Source organism: Lissotriton vulgaris, chromosome 1_1, assembly GCF_964263255.1.
Source record: "Lissotriton vulgaris chromosome 1_1, aLisVul1.2, whole genome shotgun sequence".
Lineage (NCBI taxonomy): Eukaryota > Metazoa > Chordata > Amphibia > Caudata > Salamandridae > Lissotriton > Lissotriton vulgaris.
The window spans coordinates 375,280,465-375,300,382 of NC_141685.1; the positions used below are offsets into that span (position 1 = coordinate 375,280,465).

Genomic DNA, 19,918 nt, shown 5'->3' on the forward strand with positions numbered 1-19,918 from the left:
ATAAAAATTATGATATCCCCCTTAGTCAACTACCTTATCACAATGCTTCCCCTTATGCTTGCCAAAGAATTCCACAGTAAATTAGACAAACTGATTTCCTCCTTTTTATGGCAGGGCAAGAAAGCCAGAATTAGCTTAAAGAAACTACGATTAGATAAAAGTTTAGGGGGAGTTAACCTGGCGGACTTCAAATTATATCGAATTGCTTTTCTGGCAAAACAAGGATCGTACTGGCTAACCCCACAGACTGAGTATACCCCAGTGTGGCTCTCTGTAGAAAGGTCCATACTACGAGGTCTCGACCCCTGCGCCTTGCTCACCGTTAAACTCAGTCCCAAGTTAGGCGCGGGCCCTATCTTCAAAAACACCAAAATGGCTCTTCTCCAAGTTAGCAAACACTTACCATATCTATTCCGGCATTCAAACTGGGAGTCGCTCTGGCACAATACCGCCTTAACATACAAAGGGAAACCCCTGGACTACTCTTCCTGGATAGACAGAGGTATAATCTTCCCCCACCAACTCGCCGAAAATTCCCTACCTTTCACCTTCAGTGACCTGCAGGACAGATTCCTTCTACACTATATAGAATTCTACAACTTTTTACACATAAAGTAGCCCTAGCGAAAGCGGACCTGAAGGACGTCACCCCCTCCCTCCCTGGATTCCTCACTTCACTTAACAAGCTCGGCCACCAAGTCTCTAGAATATATAAGCTTATTCGCCCACAAATGTCCCCCCTAACCAAACCACTCCAGCTCTATTGGGACTCGTTCTCAACCATACCCACCTCAGAGGCAGAGTGGGCCAGAACCTGGGAGTCCACCACTCGCCACAAAATAAGCCCTACACTCTCACAAACCAAGTTCTGGCTACTTCATAAGGCCTTCTGGACCCCTAGGAGGCTCTTTCTCCACAAAATCAGGGACGACGACAAGTGCTGGAACTGCAATGGTGAAGGAGGGGACCTTGAACACTTAATCTTTAGGTGCCCATGCGTCACCTCCTATTGGGACAGAATCTTTGATCTCATATCAAAAGCCCTACATATCACCCTCCCAAGGGAATTCTCAACTCTTGTCTTCGGCTTCGCCAAAGCCGCCACACTCAATGATAATGATAAAGCCCTACTTGACCTATTGCTGACGGCTGCGGTTAAAATCATACTCAATAATTGGAAAAGCACAAACAAAGCTTCTTTCCCCCATTGGCTTAACTGGGTCACCAACTTAAGAGGAGCTGACAACATAGCCCTCGCCTCAACCCCGTGGTGCCCGCCACTCAGAAAACTTTGGGCCTCGCTAGATGAATACTTTGATCTACACAAACCTCCTTGATACATGTCAGTCCCAAGACCTTCCCGTTCTTCCACCTTCCTACTTAACACGCTGTAGTGGTAACCTCATCACTTCATCTCTCTATGACTATGTATACCTACCGTCATGTAACAATAGATGCAACTCTCCCTATGCATACCTGTATGCTCAATGTAATGTAAAACTCTGTTTTATTTAATTTACTTAAGTTACTGTCAATTACTGTCAATTACAGACACAACTCTTTTGTATTTCCCATATAACAGCTTTTATTACTGTTTATTATTGTTTCATTTACCCTATATGTGTGTATCCTTTATTCTGTTAATATTTTTTGCTCAGCTGTATACCTTATATGCTCCGAATAAAAAACTTTTGAACACAAAAAGAAAAATACTGGGGGGCACGTACACTAGGAACAGATTTATCACTTTCGTGGAGGCACAGGAGGTGTATGATTTGAACCAGGGCAGTTTCCAATTTGCTAAGCTAAATAAACAACGAGGGAGAACTGGACAAAATTTCCAGCACGCCGATTACCTTAGTAACACTGAAGATTCTGCTAGAAACGGTATAAGGACATATACTGGCGTTGCTCTTTGAACGCCAAAAGGAAACAACTCCTACTAAAAGGGAGACAGTCATATGATAATGACCTACAAGAGCAATTGACGGATACGGAACGGGGGAAAAAATCTGTAGGCAGGTGTAAAACGTTGCTAGCAATATCAGATCCAATTATCTGCACTGTGCAGATATCATTCCTTGCAGACTACACAACATATATCCAGACAGATTCCCAGCCTGAAGTAAGTGTAGAGACAGAGAGGCTACATTTCTGCGTATGACTTGGACTTGCAGAATAGTATCTGAATACTGGGCAGAAGTGGTGCAAGGCTCAGACTGACATGAATATGGAGGTGGCAGTCAGTCACCCGCAGCCCCACTAAACCTAAAGACGTGTTGGAATGGTCCCTAGCAGAAGAGCTACAAATGAGCTGGGTTAAGAGGAATGAGAAAGCAGAAAAGGATCTGACGAAGAGGGTAGGAATGATGAGCACAGTAATAGAACCTACAGCAGAAAAGACTGTATAGGGAAAACAAAGGGGTTATGTGTGCTCAAGTGGGTACACAGATGTTGTGGGACTGGAACTCATTCTTGGAAATATGACAAGGAAGGGGCTTGCAGCATCCCACAATGAATGAGACAAAGATAATTGATACAGCAACACCTGAACACTGCTCAGACCGCAATGGGTGGCGACAGATGAACATGTTTTTTACGAACACAAAGAGGGCGTGCAGACGATACACATCAAATGGAAAAAGTGTTTGATACGTGTACATGGTTATGGATGCTATGGAATATGTTTTCATGCTGTTCAAGTCAGAAAAAATTAAAATAATTAGAAAAAATTGAATCCTTTCTCCAGTTTACAGGAGCCGTATTTCAGGCCTTAATGTTTCAGCCTTTTCAAGAGAACCTTACAAGAATCTACAAAGATGTACCTCTTTATGCCTATATGGATGTCTACTTTGATTTTGAAATGAACCTTGTTTTATTTTTTGCCTTTACAGGTGGTAACACTCATCACTATTACTCTTGTACGGAGCAATTTGATAAAACACAAAAAGAATAATCATGCAAAGTATGAGGCAGCTACTCACTATGCTCTAAGAAATGTGCCAATCCAGGTAAATCCTCTGGATCGCTGAAGCTTCCGACTCCGACACACAAGGCAGCAGCTGACTAGGGAAAAAATAAATAAATAAATAAAACATGCTTTTGACCAAGGCAACACACAAGGCAGCAGCTGACTAGGGAAAAAATAAATAAATAAAACATGCTTTTGACCAAGGCAACACTGGCAGGTTGATAATCACACTCACAACTGCTTAAAAGTAATATAAAGTCAAAAACAATGCAGTCTCCCTCCGCCTCTTCCGAGGCAGAATGTCCCCCACAGCTATACGGGCCCCTCCCCTTACTTTTGCAGAGAGAAACGCCTTATCAGCCAAAGAAATGTTGAAAAAGATTTACATTTTTGTATATTTCCTGTGGCTGTTTCGGCTTCCATCTCACCAAATGAGGGGAAAAAGCCCGAACATCCACGCATGAATCCGATGATTCAGAAGATGGTGAGGGAGAAGAATGGGAGAAGGGAGCATTTTTTTTTCTAAATCATTCAGGTATTTTTGATCTATTTACCGCACCACACCTTATTTTTGGTGGTGGTGGGGTGAATGCCAATAGCCTTATTGCCCATACTTTTACGACAATAACAGCTGTTAACTGCCCATCATCCCCCCAAAGCGCCGGCTCGCACCCTCCTCTCCCCCGGCCAGTTATGTACCCTTAACTGGGGCTCAGGCATTGACCTACTGAGTAGGTAAATAACAGCTGTTACTGGCTGCAGATGAATGCCTAACTAATGGTCTTCTAAATATTGTCATCTCATGACATTTGATTGGCTTGGTGTTGAATACTGTAGGCACAACGTAATGGCACCAAATAGATGGAATAGTTCGTTAATGGGTGAATGCTCCATAAAAAGAAATCCTAAAGAAAATATGAAATCTCACACAAAACATACCTTCTGTACTTTAGTGTGATGACAGAGCACACAGCAGTCGGTTAAGTTTCCATTAATTGTATTCGTAGCCACAACACACACCGTCCTCCCTTCTCACCTTCACTGTCCCAACTGCCTCCCATGAATTCCCATTCCCAGGCAACAATCCCACATTCTAACTCACGTTCTCCACCGCCCTCCCCAATACATAGCACATCTCCCTCCTTAACAAACCATCAAGAATAAACAAAACAACTATACAGAACTAAGAGTAAAAATGAATGTCTAACAATTAAAAACAAGAGAAATAATATGGCTAACTTTACCTGCAACAGAAGAATAGGGTTAAGGGCTAATTAAATAACCATGAGTAAAAATACATAGTCAACGTAATTATTACAAGAGGAATTTATATGGCTGACATTACCTGCAACAGAGTAACGTTAAGGGGGGTTAATGCAAATAGAAAGTACGAAAAAGAAAGGCATAATATAATTCATCAAAATCAGTCCAAAACTGTCCTCCAAATGCTTAGGTTTGACAACTTCTCTTCTAGTTGTGTGCAGCAACCTTATTGGATTGAACCCCAGATCTCTGGGAATAGATGAACCAAAAATTGCCTCCATTCCTACATCGCCAATATACATCCTCACCTTCTCAGGTGTGTGGAAGTATTTATTTATTTATTTTTGAGATTTATACAGCGCGTACAATTGCCCGTAGGCGTCTCAGCGCTAGAAACTTTGAATGTATTCCCGAGGTTAGGCCGCTAACTATTCTTGATCAAACAGCCAGGTCTTTATCTTTCTGCGGAAATGCATCAGGGATGGGCTGTCTTTGATGGAAGCTGGCAGTGAGTTCCATAACCTGGGAGCTGCCACAAGGAAGCGTCTATCACCCCAGTTAACTGTTTTTGTTTGTGGTATTTGAAGGATTTTAAGGTTGTTAGATCGGAGCGACCTTATGGAGGACTGGTATCTGAGATGGGATTTCAGAAAATGTGGACCAGAGTTGTGCAGTGCTTTATAGAGTATGCACAGCGCTTTAAACTTGATCCTTTTTCGAATCTTAAGCCAATGCAGGTGTCTTATAGTCTCAGAGATTGGTGAGAACTTTGGGATTCCAGACAAGAGGCGGGCTGCAGCATTCTGGATGGTCTGCATTTTGTTGGTCACTCTTGCTTGGGCGTTGATGAATAAGCCGTTACAATAGTCAAGAGATGACAGCACGAGTACATATGGTTGGAGTTATGTTTCTAACAAGTTTTGCTACCACTTTGCTCCTTACATTGGCCATATCTCTTTTGTTCCTCCATTTACTTTCCTCAACCTTGACAGAGTGTTTGGAAACTTCCTTCACTGTGATTGTAGGAAAACATTTTGAGAAGTCTCTCTCCACGGTTTTCTTACTTTTACTTGATCTCGACACTCCACAGTTTCCTCACTCTTACGTGATCCCCCAACTTGAAAATCCACCTAATTTTTTTAAAAGATCATATCTTTCCCTACTCCTCATTTATTGTACTTTCACCTTGGTTTGGACTTTTACAGTGTTGGACAAGTCCAAGAATCCCCACTCACCACTGTTCTTTAAACCACCCACAGCGGAGATGAACAGTTAAAAGAACCCCTTCCCCTCAATAGCCACAAAAGGAGGAATACCAGCAGTAGCATTTGGGCTAATATGGTAGCTCTAAATCCTGTTACTTTCTTCAACATTCAACCCAGAGGAAACTGCCAACCGTATAGTCTCCTTAATCATACGGTTAACCCTTTCCACCATGCCGTTCCCTTGTGTGCTGTACAAGGCGATGGTGAGCGGTTTAATTCCTTGATCTTCCATAAAACTCTGCATTTGACTGCACTTGAACTCCACCCCATTGTCTGATCAAAATTGAAAGGTACTTCTTCACAGTAAAACAAACCTTTTCAAACATGGATGACAATACTTGTGTTTGGTTCCCTAAAAGATTTGAATGCAACCCACTTGGAATAATAATCCACTACCACCACATCAAACCGTAAATTCTCACCCAAGCTGTTCATGGGGCCAATGAAGTCCATTCCCAATTTCTTCCCGGGTAATTCAGGGAACTCAATCGAACATAATGGGTTATTGCTTGTGCATAACTATTTATCTACCCTAGTACATTATGTACACCTGCTGAGAACATCCATATCCATTCCTGGCCACTAATAGTACAGTATTAACCTCGTCCTAGTTCCCGTCACTCCAGTGTGACCCTGATGAGCCAAACTAACTAATTTGGATCTCAACATACCAGGTGGCATCAGCAGCCTCCCCTGCAAAATCGAACCATCTTCTACGCTCAATTAACTCCTTTTCTTTGCTGAAGACTTAGTTCATTGGGTACTGCACCTTCCCTGGGCCATCCCAGAGTGAATGCTTCCAGAAGTTTCTTCATACATAGATCCATCTCCACAACTGACTTCCAATCCTGTAATGTAATCACCTTCTCAGTAACTGACACACCAACCAACCAACCCCACCACCAATTCTGCCTCTAAGTTGGAATTCTTCAAAACATCACAATTGGATGCACATCTAGATAATCTGCCCTGCACTTCTTCACCCCAGGTTTGTGCTGGACTTTAAAATTTATAGTCCTACCTTTTGGACAGTAGCCTGATCAAGCTTTGGCTATCATTACCCAGCTGTTTCTCAATCAAAAGTAAAACCAAAGATTTGAGGTTCCTGACTAAAGTGAATTCTTTGCCCAACAAGTATGAGGCAAAATGTCGAGCAGCCCAAAGACATGCTAATGCTTCCCCTCTATGTAGTGCTATAGTTCTTCTCTGCTTCTGAAAGTCTCCTAGAGGCAAAAGCTATTATTATGTTTGCCTTTCCTTCATCTAGCTAACTCAACATGGCCCCTAAACCAATTGCACTAGCATCAACCGTAACAACGGAGGGACTACTGTCTCCATAAGGCTGAAGAACGGGCGCCTTAATGATGGACTCTTTCAAATTATCAAAAGCTGACAGCTCTTGTTCCCACACAAATTGTTCTCCAGGTCTCAACAATTTCTTTAACGGTTCTGTCTGCAGAGCAAAACATGGAACAAATCTGGAATAATACTCGCATACTCATTTTGAGGGCAAAATCAAGGAGATTTGCCTAAACTTCTCTCCTATCACTCCTGAGCCACATGAGAGGCCTGCAACCCCTTCTCCTCTTACTGACTCTCCCATTAGCTTATGTAATTTCAAGGTAATTGTGAGAAGTTGGCCTGATATGCAGTGCTCACTGTTCTAGTCAGACCCCCCAGGATATAGCGGCATGGATTCGCAAATTTAGCGGCACAAAAATGGAACTTTAGCGGCACAAATATGGAAATTTAGCGGCAATTTTGCGGCATTTTATTTGGCCATTTTTCCTACAACAAACACAGATATCTTCGCTTTTTTAGTTATTTAACAACATGAAGCTATGTATATTTGGTTTAATTACAATGTAGACACTTTGTTTCCCTCGAAAAGCATGTACAGATATTAGAGTGTATCTCTGGATATGGTTTGGGAATTCTCAACGCGTCAAATCCTGGTGCTGGTCGTGGGGAAATGAAGTGGTGAAGTATTCCTGGGGCGTGACGTCGTTGGACATTCCGCACCATTGGTCTCTTGAAGTGCGTGCTCTGCTTGTTGTCGAACCAGACCTGGAGTAGGTGATGGCGTGACTGAGCGAGATGTCAAATTCAGAGTTCACCCGAGTCCACCGTGATGCACACCCTTTGGCTCACAGCCCTACTTATGCCTCGACGTGATGCACGGTGCACTTTCGGTTCTCTGCAGCTATATGTGTACTGTGAATGCACCCTCTCCTAACCCCTAAACTCCAACATGCAGAACTCCTTATGCATTCCCAAGTCCAATGGCAAATCCAGAAGTCTCGTCTAAGTAGCTGCCCACCCCTACCAATCCCCACACCTGTGCAATGCAAACAACCTGCTCACTTTTAAGAAACTGCTGGAAACACATCTCTTCAAGAACATGTTCCACACTTTTTTGCATCCTTCTCTTTTCTGTCTGCCCCTAGAAGCAATTCAGGCATCTGGTGCACACTATTTAAATATATGTAAATAAAATAAGTATTCAGTGACAGTGCAGCTTGCTTTGTGGGCACCCCACCTGCAAAATCGTATGCAGTGATGTGGCTAGGAGTATAGGGTGGTACTTGGGCACGCACAGCTATCTTCCCTAAAAGACAATACCCAATAACTTTATCAGCATAATGACAATCTTAGTAAAATCCTCGTAAGTGGGGAGAGGCACAACTCCCCTAAAGAAACGTCAGAAAGCAGTACGAGGATAGGTAAATAGACAATATGATAAGAATAGGTGCTACTACTGTGATTTTAGTCTTCATCTTGTAACATTGAGCCAGGAAAACACCAAGAGCATGGCCTGACTGTACATGTCATCACTCCAGAACAACCAACATATGCTTGTGGAATAAAACATTGCAACTCAATTAAGTACTAAACAGTTGACAACCAATGGAAATGAGCCAGATTTTCTTGCTCATTTTTACTATGAAATTTACAAGCTGTATACCTAAAAACAGAAAATCCTGCTCCGGGGCAGGTCCAAGCAAAGCCAAGCAAAACCTCTCCATCAATCAATCAATGTATTGACTTTACAGAGCACTTCAAACCTCGTCAGGTTGCTGAGGGCTGGGGGCAGAGGGTCCATGAACCACTAATAGCTACGGGGGATGATTAGTGTTCAGTTAATCCAAAGAAATAAAGGAAATCAGCACATGCTAGGCTGGCTCGCTTTTAAGAAGGGTGGTGGTTATTCACAGATCTCTTGCAGGTAGACTTAAAAGACTTAAAAGACTTGCATGTGTGGGCCCATGAATACAAAAGCCTTTTACGTTTGCAAAGCCTACACCCCACGAATCCAAATTAATGGGGATGGGAACACTGTGAATGTTATGAATGTCATTTTTGGGCTGTGGCGTATTAGTAAATATATTATAATGCAGAAATATTCTGAGTTTCATCTAAGATGCTGCACTAATTGCATCTTTGATGTGAACTGAGAACGGCACATCGCCTTCACACAAGCCAAAGGCAGAAGAAATGTGTGGTAATGTTGCGCAAATTTGTTCGATATGGAGAATACAAGTTAAATGTGCAAATGCAAATTTGCACTACATTTACATAAGTTAGTTTTTCCTATCGGTTGGAATTCCCCATGCATACATTTTGCCTCTGCGGCTCTCCGGGAGATCTAGGACCGTGTTGTATTCGTTGAAGTACTTGGAGACTGATTTGAGAATCTCCAAACCTAGCCGTCATGCTCCAGGAGAAGGACTTTGGACTGCTAAGAACTTTGTAACTGAGGCATGTCTTCTGCATGACTCCACAGGGTAATTAATTCACTTAAAGAAAACATGTTTTAAATTTGTGCAGCGTCTGCCCTAAGTGCAAAGGGTTCCACACACTACATCCGTGTTATGATAAAATGATTTTAATGTGCAATATCCTTTTTATCAATAATTTTACATGAAAAAAGGTAATACTGGTTCTTTAATGACAGCGTCTTGATATTAATTTGTTAATATTCTCATACATGTAAAAGAAAATCCCGGCTACAAGGCCTATGGTGGGGTCTTTGTTAACGGCCCTCTAGGTGTGTTCAGCAGTCTGACTTCATCAGTTTGTATATTAAAGCCCGATCCGGTTGACAGCCTCCCTCCCGCCTACCCCCCCTAACACTGCCAATAAATAGGGATCTCCTCGGCCCGGGAGATGAAGAGAGGCCGCCACATTCATGGAAATCAGACACCGAGGGGCAGTTCTCAGGAGTCAGAGCAGGGCGGGCTTCGGAAGAAAAAGAAACGTCATACCACTCTTGCAGGATCAATAAAATGAACTGTTAGCCTGAAATATTTACATAAAATATGGGCAGTGGTGTTACTTTCTTGACCACAACAAAAAAACACGACACATCTGTGGTTATGTTCAGCAATTTTGAAGAAAAGATACATTTCCAGTAACAATCTAATGTCTCCAAACAAAGCAGTGCGCCCGAGGAAATCAAATGAACGACTCGAGACCAATCAGACCCCCCAGGCATGGATTATCTTTTGTAAAAATACCGGGATTTTTACAGAAATGCCGATTTCGCGGGCACTTTTGTGAAAATCGCAGCATTTTAACAAAAGTGCCGATTTCGCGGCAAACCGCGAAATCGCGATATCCTGGAGGGTCTGTCTAGTGATCACTATGTATCAGTCCAGACAACCCTTATTGATGATTGGTTGCAAGTCAACCTTCTAGACCAGCTATCCTAGTAGCGTGGATACGAGCAGTCTAAGGCTAAAGACTCGAGAGGGCGTGTTAAGCCAGCTGTTATACCACACATCTATCCCTTGAACACCAAGTGAAAGGACACCACACAAGTGTTATGAAAATAAACAGTGTATTTATTAGGATCACAACAGCCCTGTACTCTTTATGAGGACAGGGTACTAAGCACAAAACAAAACTCTTACGAAAATACTTAAGTTAGCACAGTATATACAAATGCCCGAGGGGCACGGAAAACCATATACTCTGAAAGTGGAATGCAAAATTACTAGCAGGTAAGTACAGTACTAATAGGCTTTGGAATCGCTAGGTCTTGACTATAGAATCTTCAGATTACTTCTAGGAGGCCTAGGGGACTCGGGTGCAGAGTGTGCACTCTCACGCGTGATGCGGGACAAAGTCTATGGTAGCTAGATTTCACAGAGTTAGTGTTCTCGGGCGAACCCGACCTGGTAGGAAGAAAACGAAAGTGGATTCTGACCCTTGGATAGTGAGGCTATGCTGGGGCACCGAAATGCCGAAGTTACCTAGCCCAGGGGCTGCAGCTGCATATGTCTCAAAAGACGTCGGGAATCCTCGTAGACGGACCAGGAGCCTGGAAGAAAGATGCTGGCAGGCGACCAGTTGAAGAGAGTTCGAAGTGATCCAAGCCTGGATCTTGAAGAGAGATGACACCTGAAAGCAGAGGGGACCAAGTTCGTGACTACTAGCCAGTAGTCAGTTGGCACCAGGAGGGCACCGGATGGTAGTCACCTCGACTAGGTGAGGGGGCGACGCTGTGCTCTGCAGATCTCACGGACCAGGAGGCGTTGTCGGCGACCAGGATGGAGGAGCGAGCTGTCCCACGATGGATGAAGCTGTCGGCGTCGCTGGACCCAGGATTGGGCAACAAAGCCTTGGCAAATTCAAGCCCACGCTGTGGACCTAAAATGGCGTCTGGAGTGGACCAGGAGGGTCCGGGGTGCTCCTCTCTTGGAAGGGAGCAAGGGCCAGTCTGGAGCAACCAGACCAGCAGCAGTGATGTCGTCTGGCGTCGTTCAGAAGGCCACAAGCCAGCGGGCTAGTAGCCAAACAACGCGGTGAGCAGCAAAAAGCAGAAGGGCCCCACGCAGATCGTGGAGATGCTGGAGGGCTGATCTTCGGTGCTGGAGCTGCTCAGGGTCGGGGCTTCTCGGACCCCAAAGCACTCACCAGAGGGACACTAGGCGGGCTTGTTGTGAAGAAGTCGTGCAGTCTTCGCGATCGTCGGTCCCTCGAGGTCTCGTCGCACTCACGGTTCTCAGCTTGGCTGTAGAGGTGAGTAGAGGTCAGAGGTGCCAGGGAAGCCGGGTCTCGTCGAGCTGTGTTGTCGGATTCCTGAGGAAGGACTTGCAGCAGACCGCAGTGTTCTTGATGGTGCCGGCGGATGCAGGGTGACTACTCCTTAGTCACAAGGGAGAATCTTGAAGAAGAAATCTTGATGTCCTTTCGCAGAAAGTCGTGTCTTGATTCCAAAGATGATCTAATTTGAACAGGGGGCCCGCTCCTATCTTTATACTAAGAAAAGGGGCTGACCCGGTGACTAGGTCCTGCCTATGGGTGGGACTAGGAGGGGGGTGGTTACACCCCTCTCCCATGCCGGACTTTCCCCAGGCCAGGGGCTGGTGTGCCCCTGGAACTGGTTCTGACCGGCCTATGCGTAGTGAGCACCGGGGTGCCACTCAGCAGTCACCTTCCTGTAAAGCCCTGCCTACCCAGGATACGCAAAACCCTGTCTGGGAAGGTGCTAGCACCGCCCCTGACAGGAAACCCTTTGTCCAGGCTCTCCTCGCTGGAAGGACTCCCAGCAGCAGGAGGTCAGACTCGTGACTGTGGTGGCAGCATCCATTTTGTGGAGCTGAGGCTTCGCTTAACTTTAACCGGGGTTCACAGTTACATACATGTCGTGTCCCTCTAGAAGGGTGGAATGCTAACCCCGTCGCCAGAATTGGCGAGGGGTTAGTATTCCAATTCGTATGACACCTTACTCGACATGTTTTGATAAAGCAATACCAAAGATAGCATTTAACCGCGAGGATTATAATGCACTTAAGAGTATATGGTATGCGTTATCATGGAACAGCTATTAGGACTTGGTTCCGCAAGCTGCAGACAGGCTCAGCTCATGCCAGAGCACCATCTCACACGATTCCAAGCACTCTGCCTTCAGGATTGTCAAGGCCTGCCATAGGAGTGACTGATAGGAATCTGTGTGTCCATTTTTAGGGTTAGATATAGGTATACTATATCTACAGCAAAGGGTGATTACACGACTTTGCCCCAGCTGTCATGCAGCCAGTTGTGTCAAATTTAGGAGGCCAGCCAGGGGTGGCATAATACATGCTTCAGCCCCTGGTAGGCCCTGGGTACACCTATGCCCTGAGTTACAGGGTCTGATAAGGTGGCCCAGTACCAATTGGAAATGTACCTAAGGTACATGGAATCCATTTTAGAGAGAGAGCAGTAGGCCTGGGGTCCTGATTGGCAGGGCCCCAGGTCGACTATGTCAAAAACCAGCTAAAACACAGGGAAAAAAGTTGGGGGCAACCATAGTCAGGAGGTACCTTCCTACAGTAATCTCCCCAGAAGTTACCTTCAACCTTCTAAGCTCTATAAAGTCTAGCTCTCCTTCAGATGTCGGCCCTCCCACAGTCCAGTTGAATCTTGCTTCTTAATTGGCACCACAAATCTGTTCCCAAATTAATCTACCAATTACTTCTGGGAAAGTACCCTTAGACTGGAAGGCAGCCTTGATCAGGCCTGTTAAAAAAAATGTTATCCACAGCTCTAGCTAACTACATCCCTATTTCCTTCCTCCCTTTGTTGGCTAAATTATTGGAAAAATATATCAATCATCAACTGAGAACGTATCTTGAGACTAACAGGCTATTAGCCAGCTCTCAATCTGGCTTTAGATCTCTTCACAGCACTGAGACAGCCTTGCTTACGGTCACAGACAAAATTAAATGCTCACTTTACGCTAATGTCCCGACAATACTCATTTTTGTTAGACTTGTCAGAGGCATTTGATACGGTACATCACCCCGACAGACTACAGGATTTAGGGATCTAAGGAATAGCCTTTACATGGTTATGGGATTTTGTTATAATCCAGTTGTCACCGTGAATGCGCTCCTCGCGCCACGGTGGAATGTTGACATGCGAAGGTTCTGTGGGAGGTGCGCTCGCGCCTGTCAGTTGAGCGGCTGCTGACTGAAGGTGGCAGAGCGCTGATGCTGTGTGTCCTGACCATTAAACTGTTGACCCCACTCTCAGTCTCCTTGTCATGTTGGAATTACAACATGTTCTTGGTGACAAGTGATCTTCAGTCAGTGGACAACACTGCATACAGCGGAGAACCCATGTGTGCAGTTTCAAGGACCACCAAGTAAAGCAAAAAAGTACTTGGATGAAGACGGATTTTCCTGTGAGGCGACCTTTCATTTGGGGTGTCAGCCAACGTGTTGCTGGATCAGGGCTACCTTAGATGTGGGACTACAGAACCACTGAGTAACGGAGCGCATGTACTTAAGAGAAAAGTCGAGTAGTTCGGGAGAGAAAACGCATGCAGAGAATGCAGCAAGCATTTTAACAGCACAGGTATATACATATATGCAGAAAGAAAGTTTTTTTTCCTCAGTGTTGAGGTTGCTGAGTCAGACCATGTGTAACGGCGGAAAAACACTGTTTGGAGAGTTATGTGACAAGAAAATAATGCCCAGCAAGATATGATTAAAGCGTCAGATAAATAGAATTTACGTGTATGGCTGAAATCGTCCCTGTACCTTGAGCCGGAATGCCGGTAGCGAAGCAGATGAGTGGGATTAGCGCTTCTATTATTCTGAGAGAGTGGGAAGAGGAGCCACAACGCAGGCAAGCGTGAGGTGACGGGACTACCATCTGAAGGAATCTCACGTGCGTAGCAAGATTCTGGTCAGGAACATAAATTTGCCAGCAACGTTTCTAGAGTAACACGAAGAGCGAGATCTGTGGGGAACAGTGCCATCTACTGGGCAAAGGTTGCAAATGCAATATTTTTCGGCGAACTTCACAGCTAGTTTGTAATGAAAACACATGTATGTACAAAGGTGTGTGGTAAGCGATCATCTATTATAAGCCAAGGTTCCCATAACCAGTTCATTTGACGGATTACATCCTCTTTTGGCCAGCAACACTCCATTATTAGGAGGTTAAATGAACATACACCGCTAAGATACTTGTGCTTATTTCTATAACCTACTTACAATAGTGACTCATTATGGATGTCACAGCTCTTGATATTTCAGCAGTATCTTGTCCTCCTCATTTTCTTAGCCAACCTGGCAATCAAAGCATAGAATGGGATGAGTGGATTGAAATGTTCGACAATTATTTGTAAACCTTGGATGCACAAGATTTCAGTAGTAATAGGAAAAGGCAATCTTGCTCACCAATTTAGGAAAAGAAGGACAACATGTTTTCAAGTATTTACCAGTGGCCAACAACAAACGTGGTCAACCCATTGTAGATGTTTAAGAAGAGGCTCACAAAAGGTTAGCAATCAGATTTGCAAAAGAGACAAATATAGTTATGAGGAGATACAAATTTTATACTCGGCCCCAGAGAGTTGGAGAGTCCATTGATGACTTTGTTACTAGACTCCGCAAACTTTCAATAAAATTTAAATTTGGACCAATGACAGAGGAAATGATTCGGGACCAACTCATCGTTCAGTGTAGGAGCAGAAAAACTTAGGAACGCTTATGGGCTGCAAAAGACCCCTCTCTCAAGGATGCAATTGGCATTGCTAAAATAGTTGAGGAATCAGAATTTTGTATGAAAGAAATGGATCGTAGGGATTCGAAACTTAACATTACAAATGAGAGTGAGACATCTGTTATTGAGGGCTGTGAAGGGGATGTAGCTGCCTCTACTAGGTTTAAGGGTGCAAAGAGTACGTTGGGTGGTAGGTCATATCCCAGCAGGTTTGGCAGCAAGACATGTGGGAAGTGCAGTAGTACTTATCACACGTCAGACTCCAAACATTGCTGGGCCATTGGCAAGGAACGCAGAAAATGAGGACGAAAAGGTCATTTTGCAAGAATGTGTAGAGATGCAAACAAGGGGAAGGTAGCAATGTTGTCGGGAGCGACATATTTTAATGAGTGTTCATACAGACCCAATAGATTTCCATGTATAGAACCTTCACTACATGATGTTGATAATGGGGAAATTCTACTCACCGACACTCACAACTCAGATGATAGGAGGAGACGTAGACCCGAAGCGGAGTTGGTCATTGCGAATAGAAAAATTGATCTGATAGTTGAATTGGGGTCCTTATATACCATCATACCCAAAAAAGTTTTTCAACAGGAATGGTCCAACATGAACTTATTACCCAAAGACATAAACCCCAGTGGGTATCAAGGCGAACAGATAGACATACTGGGTTACATACTGACAGACATTTTCAAAAACAGGTCTGTCAAGGGCAAGGTCTTTGTAGCTGAAACTGGGCCAACTATATTGGGTTGGCATCACCAATACGATCTCCATATTAGAATTGACCCACATGCAGTTTAACAAGTTATGGTTGTAGACGATCTTTCTGTAGAGGACATTTTGGAGGGAGGTAAGGGTGTTTTCAGGGACCAACTTGGTAATTTGGAGGGCTACGTGCACAAGATTAAACTCAAACATGGCGCAATCCCTGCTCAACACAAGCTGAGGAAAGTCCCCATCATGGTTAGAGGGGAGGTCAAGAAAATGTTAGATCAAATGTTAGCAAGTGGTGTCATTGAGCCGGTCGAGTGCTCAGCTTGGGTTTCGCCCGTTGTTATCTCAGAGAAAGCGGACGGTAATTTGCGCTTCTTTGTCGATTTGATAAGTTTAAACCAAAATATCATACCCGACACTTTTCCTCTCCCAAACATAAATGAGCTAAGGGTGTTGCTTAATGGTGACACATTTTTTTCAAAGCTTGACCTACGTCACGCTTATCACCAGATAAGCCTACATGAATCCTCAAAGCATTTTACAGCGTTTATCACCACGGAAGGCATATTTCAGTTTACCAGAATGCCCTTCGGGTTATCTTCGGCTGCAAGTGTCTTTCAGAGGATGGTCACTGAAGTCTTCAAAGATGTAAAAAATATCATCTACTTCCAGGATGATATCCTGGTCTTTGGTGATAGTTTGTGCAGTCACAACGTAGCTTTGGAAGATGCCCTTGCTAGACTATTGGAGTCGGTTTAACATTGCACTGAGAATAGTGTTCCTTTCTTGCAACAGAGGTGGAGTACCTAGGACAATCCATCTCGTCTGATGGTGTCAAACCAAAGAGAGACTTACTAGCATCCAAAAAATTGGCTCCCATTCCCATTAACAGAGACCAACTGCGTTCATTCATTGGATTAATTGAGTATTATTCCAAGTTTGTGAAAAACTTTGCAAGTAAAACTAAACCCCTTAAGGTGCTCATGAGGAAAGGTGTCAACTTCAATTGGGGAGCTGAACAGCAAAATTGTTTCGATAACATTAAGCTTGAAATATGTAATGCAGGCATTTTGGTTCCTTTTGATGTTAATGCAAAGAGTATTGTCACTGTGGATGCCAGTGATACTGGCATAGGGGCTATATTATCACAGAATGATGGCACTTGTGAAAAAACGGTGGCGTTCAGTTCTCGCACTTTGACTTCCACCAAGCGACATTACTCAGTCATAGAGAAAGAGACACTAGCAGCCACTTGGGGAGTTGAATACTTCAGGACGCATGTGTGGGGGCTGCGCACTGACCACAAACCATTGCTAAAAATCCTATCACCAGGTAGAACATGGAAAGGGTCAGCCAGACTTGCTCGATTAGCCTCCAGGAATATCATTTTAACATTGAATTCATTTCAGGCTGGCCCAATGTTCAAGCTGATTGTATGTCTCGCTTGCTCTTAGACTGGGAAGAAGTAGACAAGAGTGGCGTGTCTAAGAGTGAGAAAGAGGGAGCCATCTCCAGTGTTGATGATGTGGTTCAGTGGAGTTGCGGTGTTGTTAGTAAAGAAGAATGGGCGGAGGCCATGTCTCAAGATGAGGTCCTTAAAGGAGTCCTCAACCTGATTTTGAAGAACACTCTACCCATTAGTGTTAGACCCTTCAGCGCTGTCATTGACGAATTATCCACAGTCGCTGAACAGGTTATCATGCGCGGTGATAAGATAATTCCACCATTCGGTATTCTCAAGAGACTTTTCAAGTTAGCCCATGAAGGGCACTTAGGCCAAACCATTACAAAAAAACACCTGAGGAACGAATTCTGGTGGCCAGGCATGGATAGTGAAGTGGTTGATTGGGTTGAGAGATGCAGCGAATGTTGTGAGATTGAAAAGAGACTCAAAGTCGGACCACAATCTGTTCCAAGTTCCATCCATGATCCTGGGGTGTTTTGGCACAGCATTTGGCTTGATTTTATCAGGCCAATGCCTGGTGTTCACCCCAGCAAGCGATTTGGCATGGTTGTAATGGATGTGCACTCCAGATGGCTCATTGTGTACCTTCTTCCTGAAATTACCACTAGAACCACCATTAGGGTACTGAGCACCATTTTCAAAGAGGAAGGTTATCCCACTGTCCTTATTACAGACAATGCCACCCAACTGACTTCAAATGAGATGGTGAATTTCTTCGTGAGTGTGGTATTAAACACTCCCTCACCACTTTGTACAACCTCCAATCCAATGGTATCGTAGAGAGGGCCAACCGCATGGTTAAAGGAGCTATAGGTGGCCCTCACTAATAATCTTGACATTGATGAAACCTTAAACGAGTTAGTATGAGCCTACCACACCACTGAGAATTCCACTACCGGAGTAGTTCCCTTTGTTGCAATGCGAGGCAGAAAACCATCTTCTAAATTAGTGCCCCCATGGGTCAGAGAATTGGTAGAAGGGAAGAATGTGAGCTGTAGTAGAAAGAGTACCCCCATGCAAGCATCCTCTCTAGGACAAACCCAGGAGAAGACATCAGCTAACATTCAAGTGGGTGACTGGGTCAAAGTCAGGTCCGGTCGTTAGGTCAAAGGCCTATGCAAGTTTTGTGGTCCTTTCAAAGTACAGGAGGTGCATCCTTTCTATGTTGTGCTGGCTAATGGAGAAAAATGGAACATGCGTAGAGTAGCAAAGTATTGCTCACGAGACCAATCTCCCAAAGCAGTTGTCAGAAAGAACTCATATTCTGGTTACATGTTGGCACAGGATAACCAATTACTCAACACTGCCCGGTCCGGCGTTGAGCCGAGAACGCCCGGCCCTGGTGGTGACAACTTGAGCACTAGCCCAAGGTCTGTTGCAGAAAATGTGGAGGAGTCTTATGTTCCTCAATACACTCTACCATTTCAGAGACCCTTGCGGGTCAGGAGACTTCCCCCTACATTTGAATGATTTCATGGTGGGGTGACTTACTACCTGTATAATCTCCCCTTCTTGTTGTTTGTGAGGTGGTTTTGTAGTTTCGCTCACTGCCCTCCGCTTTGCTCCTTTGTTTTACCTCTTACCCGCTTCCTCATCCTCTTTTTGCTATATGTTCATGTGCTCTACCTGCGTGTAGAGGAAAGGGGGGTATGTTATAATCCAGTTGTCACCATGGCTGCGCTCCTTGCGCCATGGTGGAATGTTGACATGCGAAGGTTCTGTGGGAGGTGCGCTCGCGCCTGTCAGTTGAGCGGCTGCTGACTGAAGGTGGCGGAGCGCTGATGCTGTGTGTCCTGACCATTAAACTGTTGAACCCACTCTCAGTCTCCGTGTCGTGTTGTAATTACAACAGATTTCCTGTCACAGGGATCGCAAAAGATCATCCTCGGCCCCTATCGGTTCAGATCTATGCCACTGGCCTACGGAATACCTCAGGGCTTCTGTCTGAGCCCTACACTTTTTAATATTTATTTAAGAGTCTTATATAGTGCTGGCCAGACCCGAAGGTATCAGATCGCTTTAAACATTTATCATGATGCTAATGGACACACATGGTTTCAGTAAACAGCATTGTCTGGTGTCGAATCTGGTTAAGGCCTGGAGGGGAACATTGAAACGGATCAAATGACAGGAGATGTACACACCCTCTTGTTACAGTAGATAGTTTATCTGCTGGACGAGATTCCTGTTGCAGAGGTACTCTGTCTCACTAGGTGGTTGCTATCCAGTTGGTTGAGTTCGGTTGAGGAAGAGGTCTTTGAGCTGTCTTTTGAAGTTTATGAAGGAAGGGTTGGTCCTGGTATGGGCTGGGATGGAATTCCAAATTTTAGGAGCATTTCCAGAGAAGGAGCATGACCGGGTTTTTTTTTTGCAAGTTTTGGAAGGAATGAGAAGTAGTGTGTTTGTGCTCCTAAGGTTTCTCGTCTGGTCTGCCTTTTTGAGTTTGCATGCCAGGTAGGCAGGTTTGCCGGTGTGAAGAGCTTTGTGAGAGAGACATGCAGTTCTGAAGTTGGAGCGCGCTCAAATCGGGAGCCCTTTTAGTTCTCTTACTCCGTATTACTTTACTCCAGTGACCATCCTAGCAGCTGCATTTAGCAGTGTTCGGAGGAGGGCTAAGTGAGATTTTGCCATGCCTCGGAGGGTTGCATTCTCGTAGTCCAATCTGGACAGAACCAAAGATTGTATGGTCTGTTTAAGATCATTGGGAGGTATGAAGAGTTTGATTTTGTT

At 44.5% G+C, this 19,918-nt stretch overlaps 1 protein-coding gene across 4 annotated transcripts in view; it reads right to left on the minus strand.

Moving 5' to 3' along the window:
• Window positions 1-19,918, minus strand: part of NRDC (nardilysin convertase) — a 2,107,381-nt gene that overhangs the window by 1,943,657 nt on the left and 143,806 nt on the right. For all 4 annotated transcript variants that reach the window (XM_086952436.1, XM_086952435.1, XM_086952433.1 and 1 more), the window contains one exon: window positions 2,985-3,066. In XM_086952436.1, coding sequence (XP_086808562.1) covers window positions 2,985-3,066 — 82 coding nt within the window. The remainder of the gene's footprint in view (window positions 1-2,984; window positions 3,067-19,918) is intronic.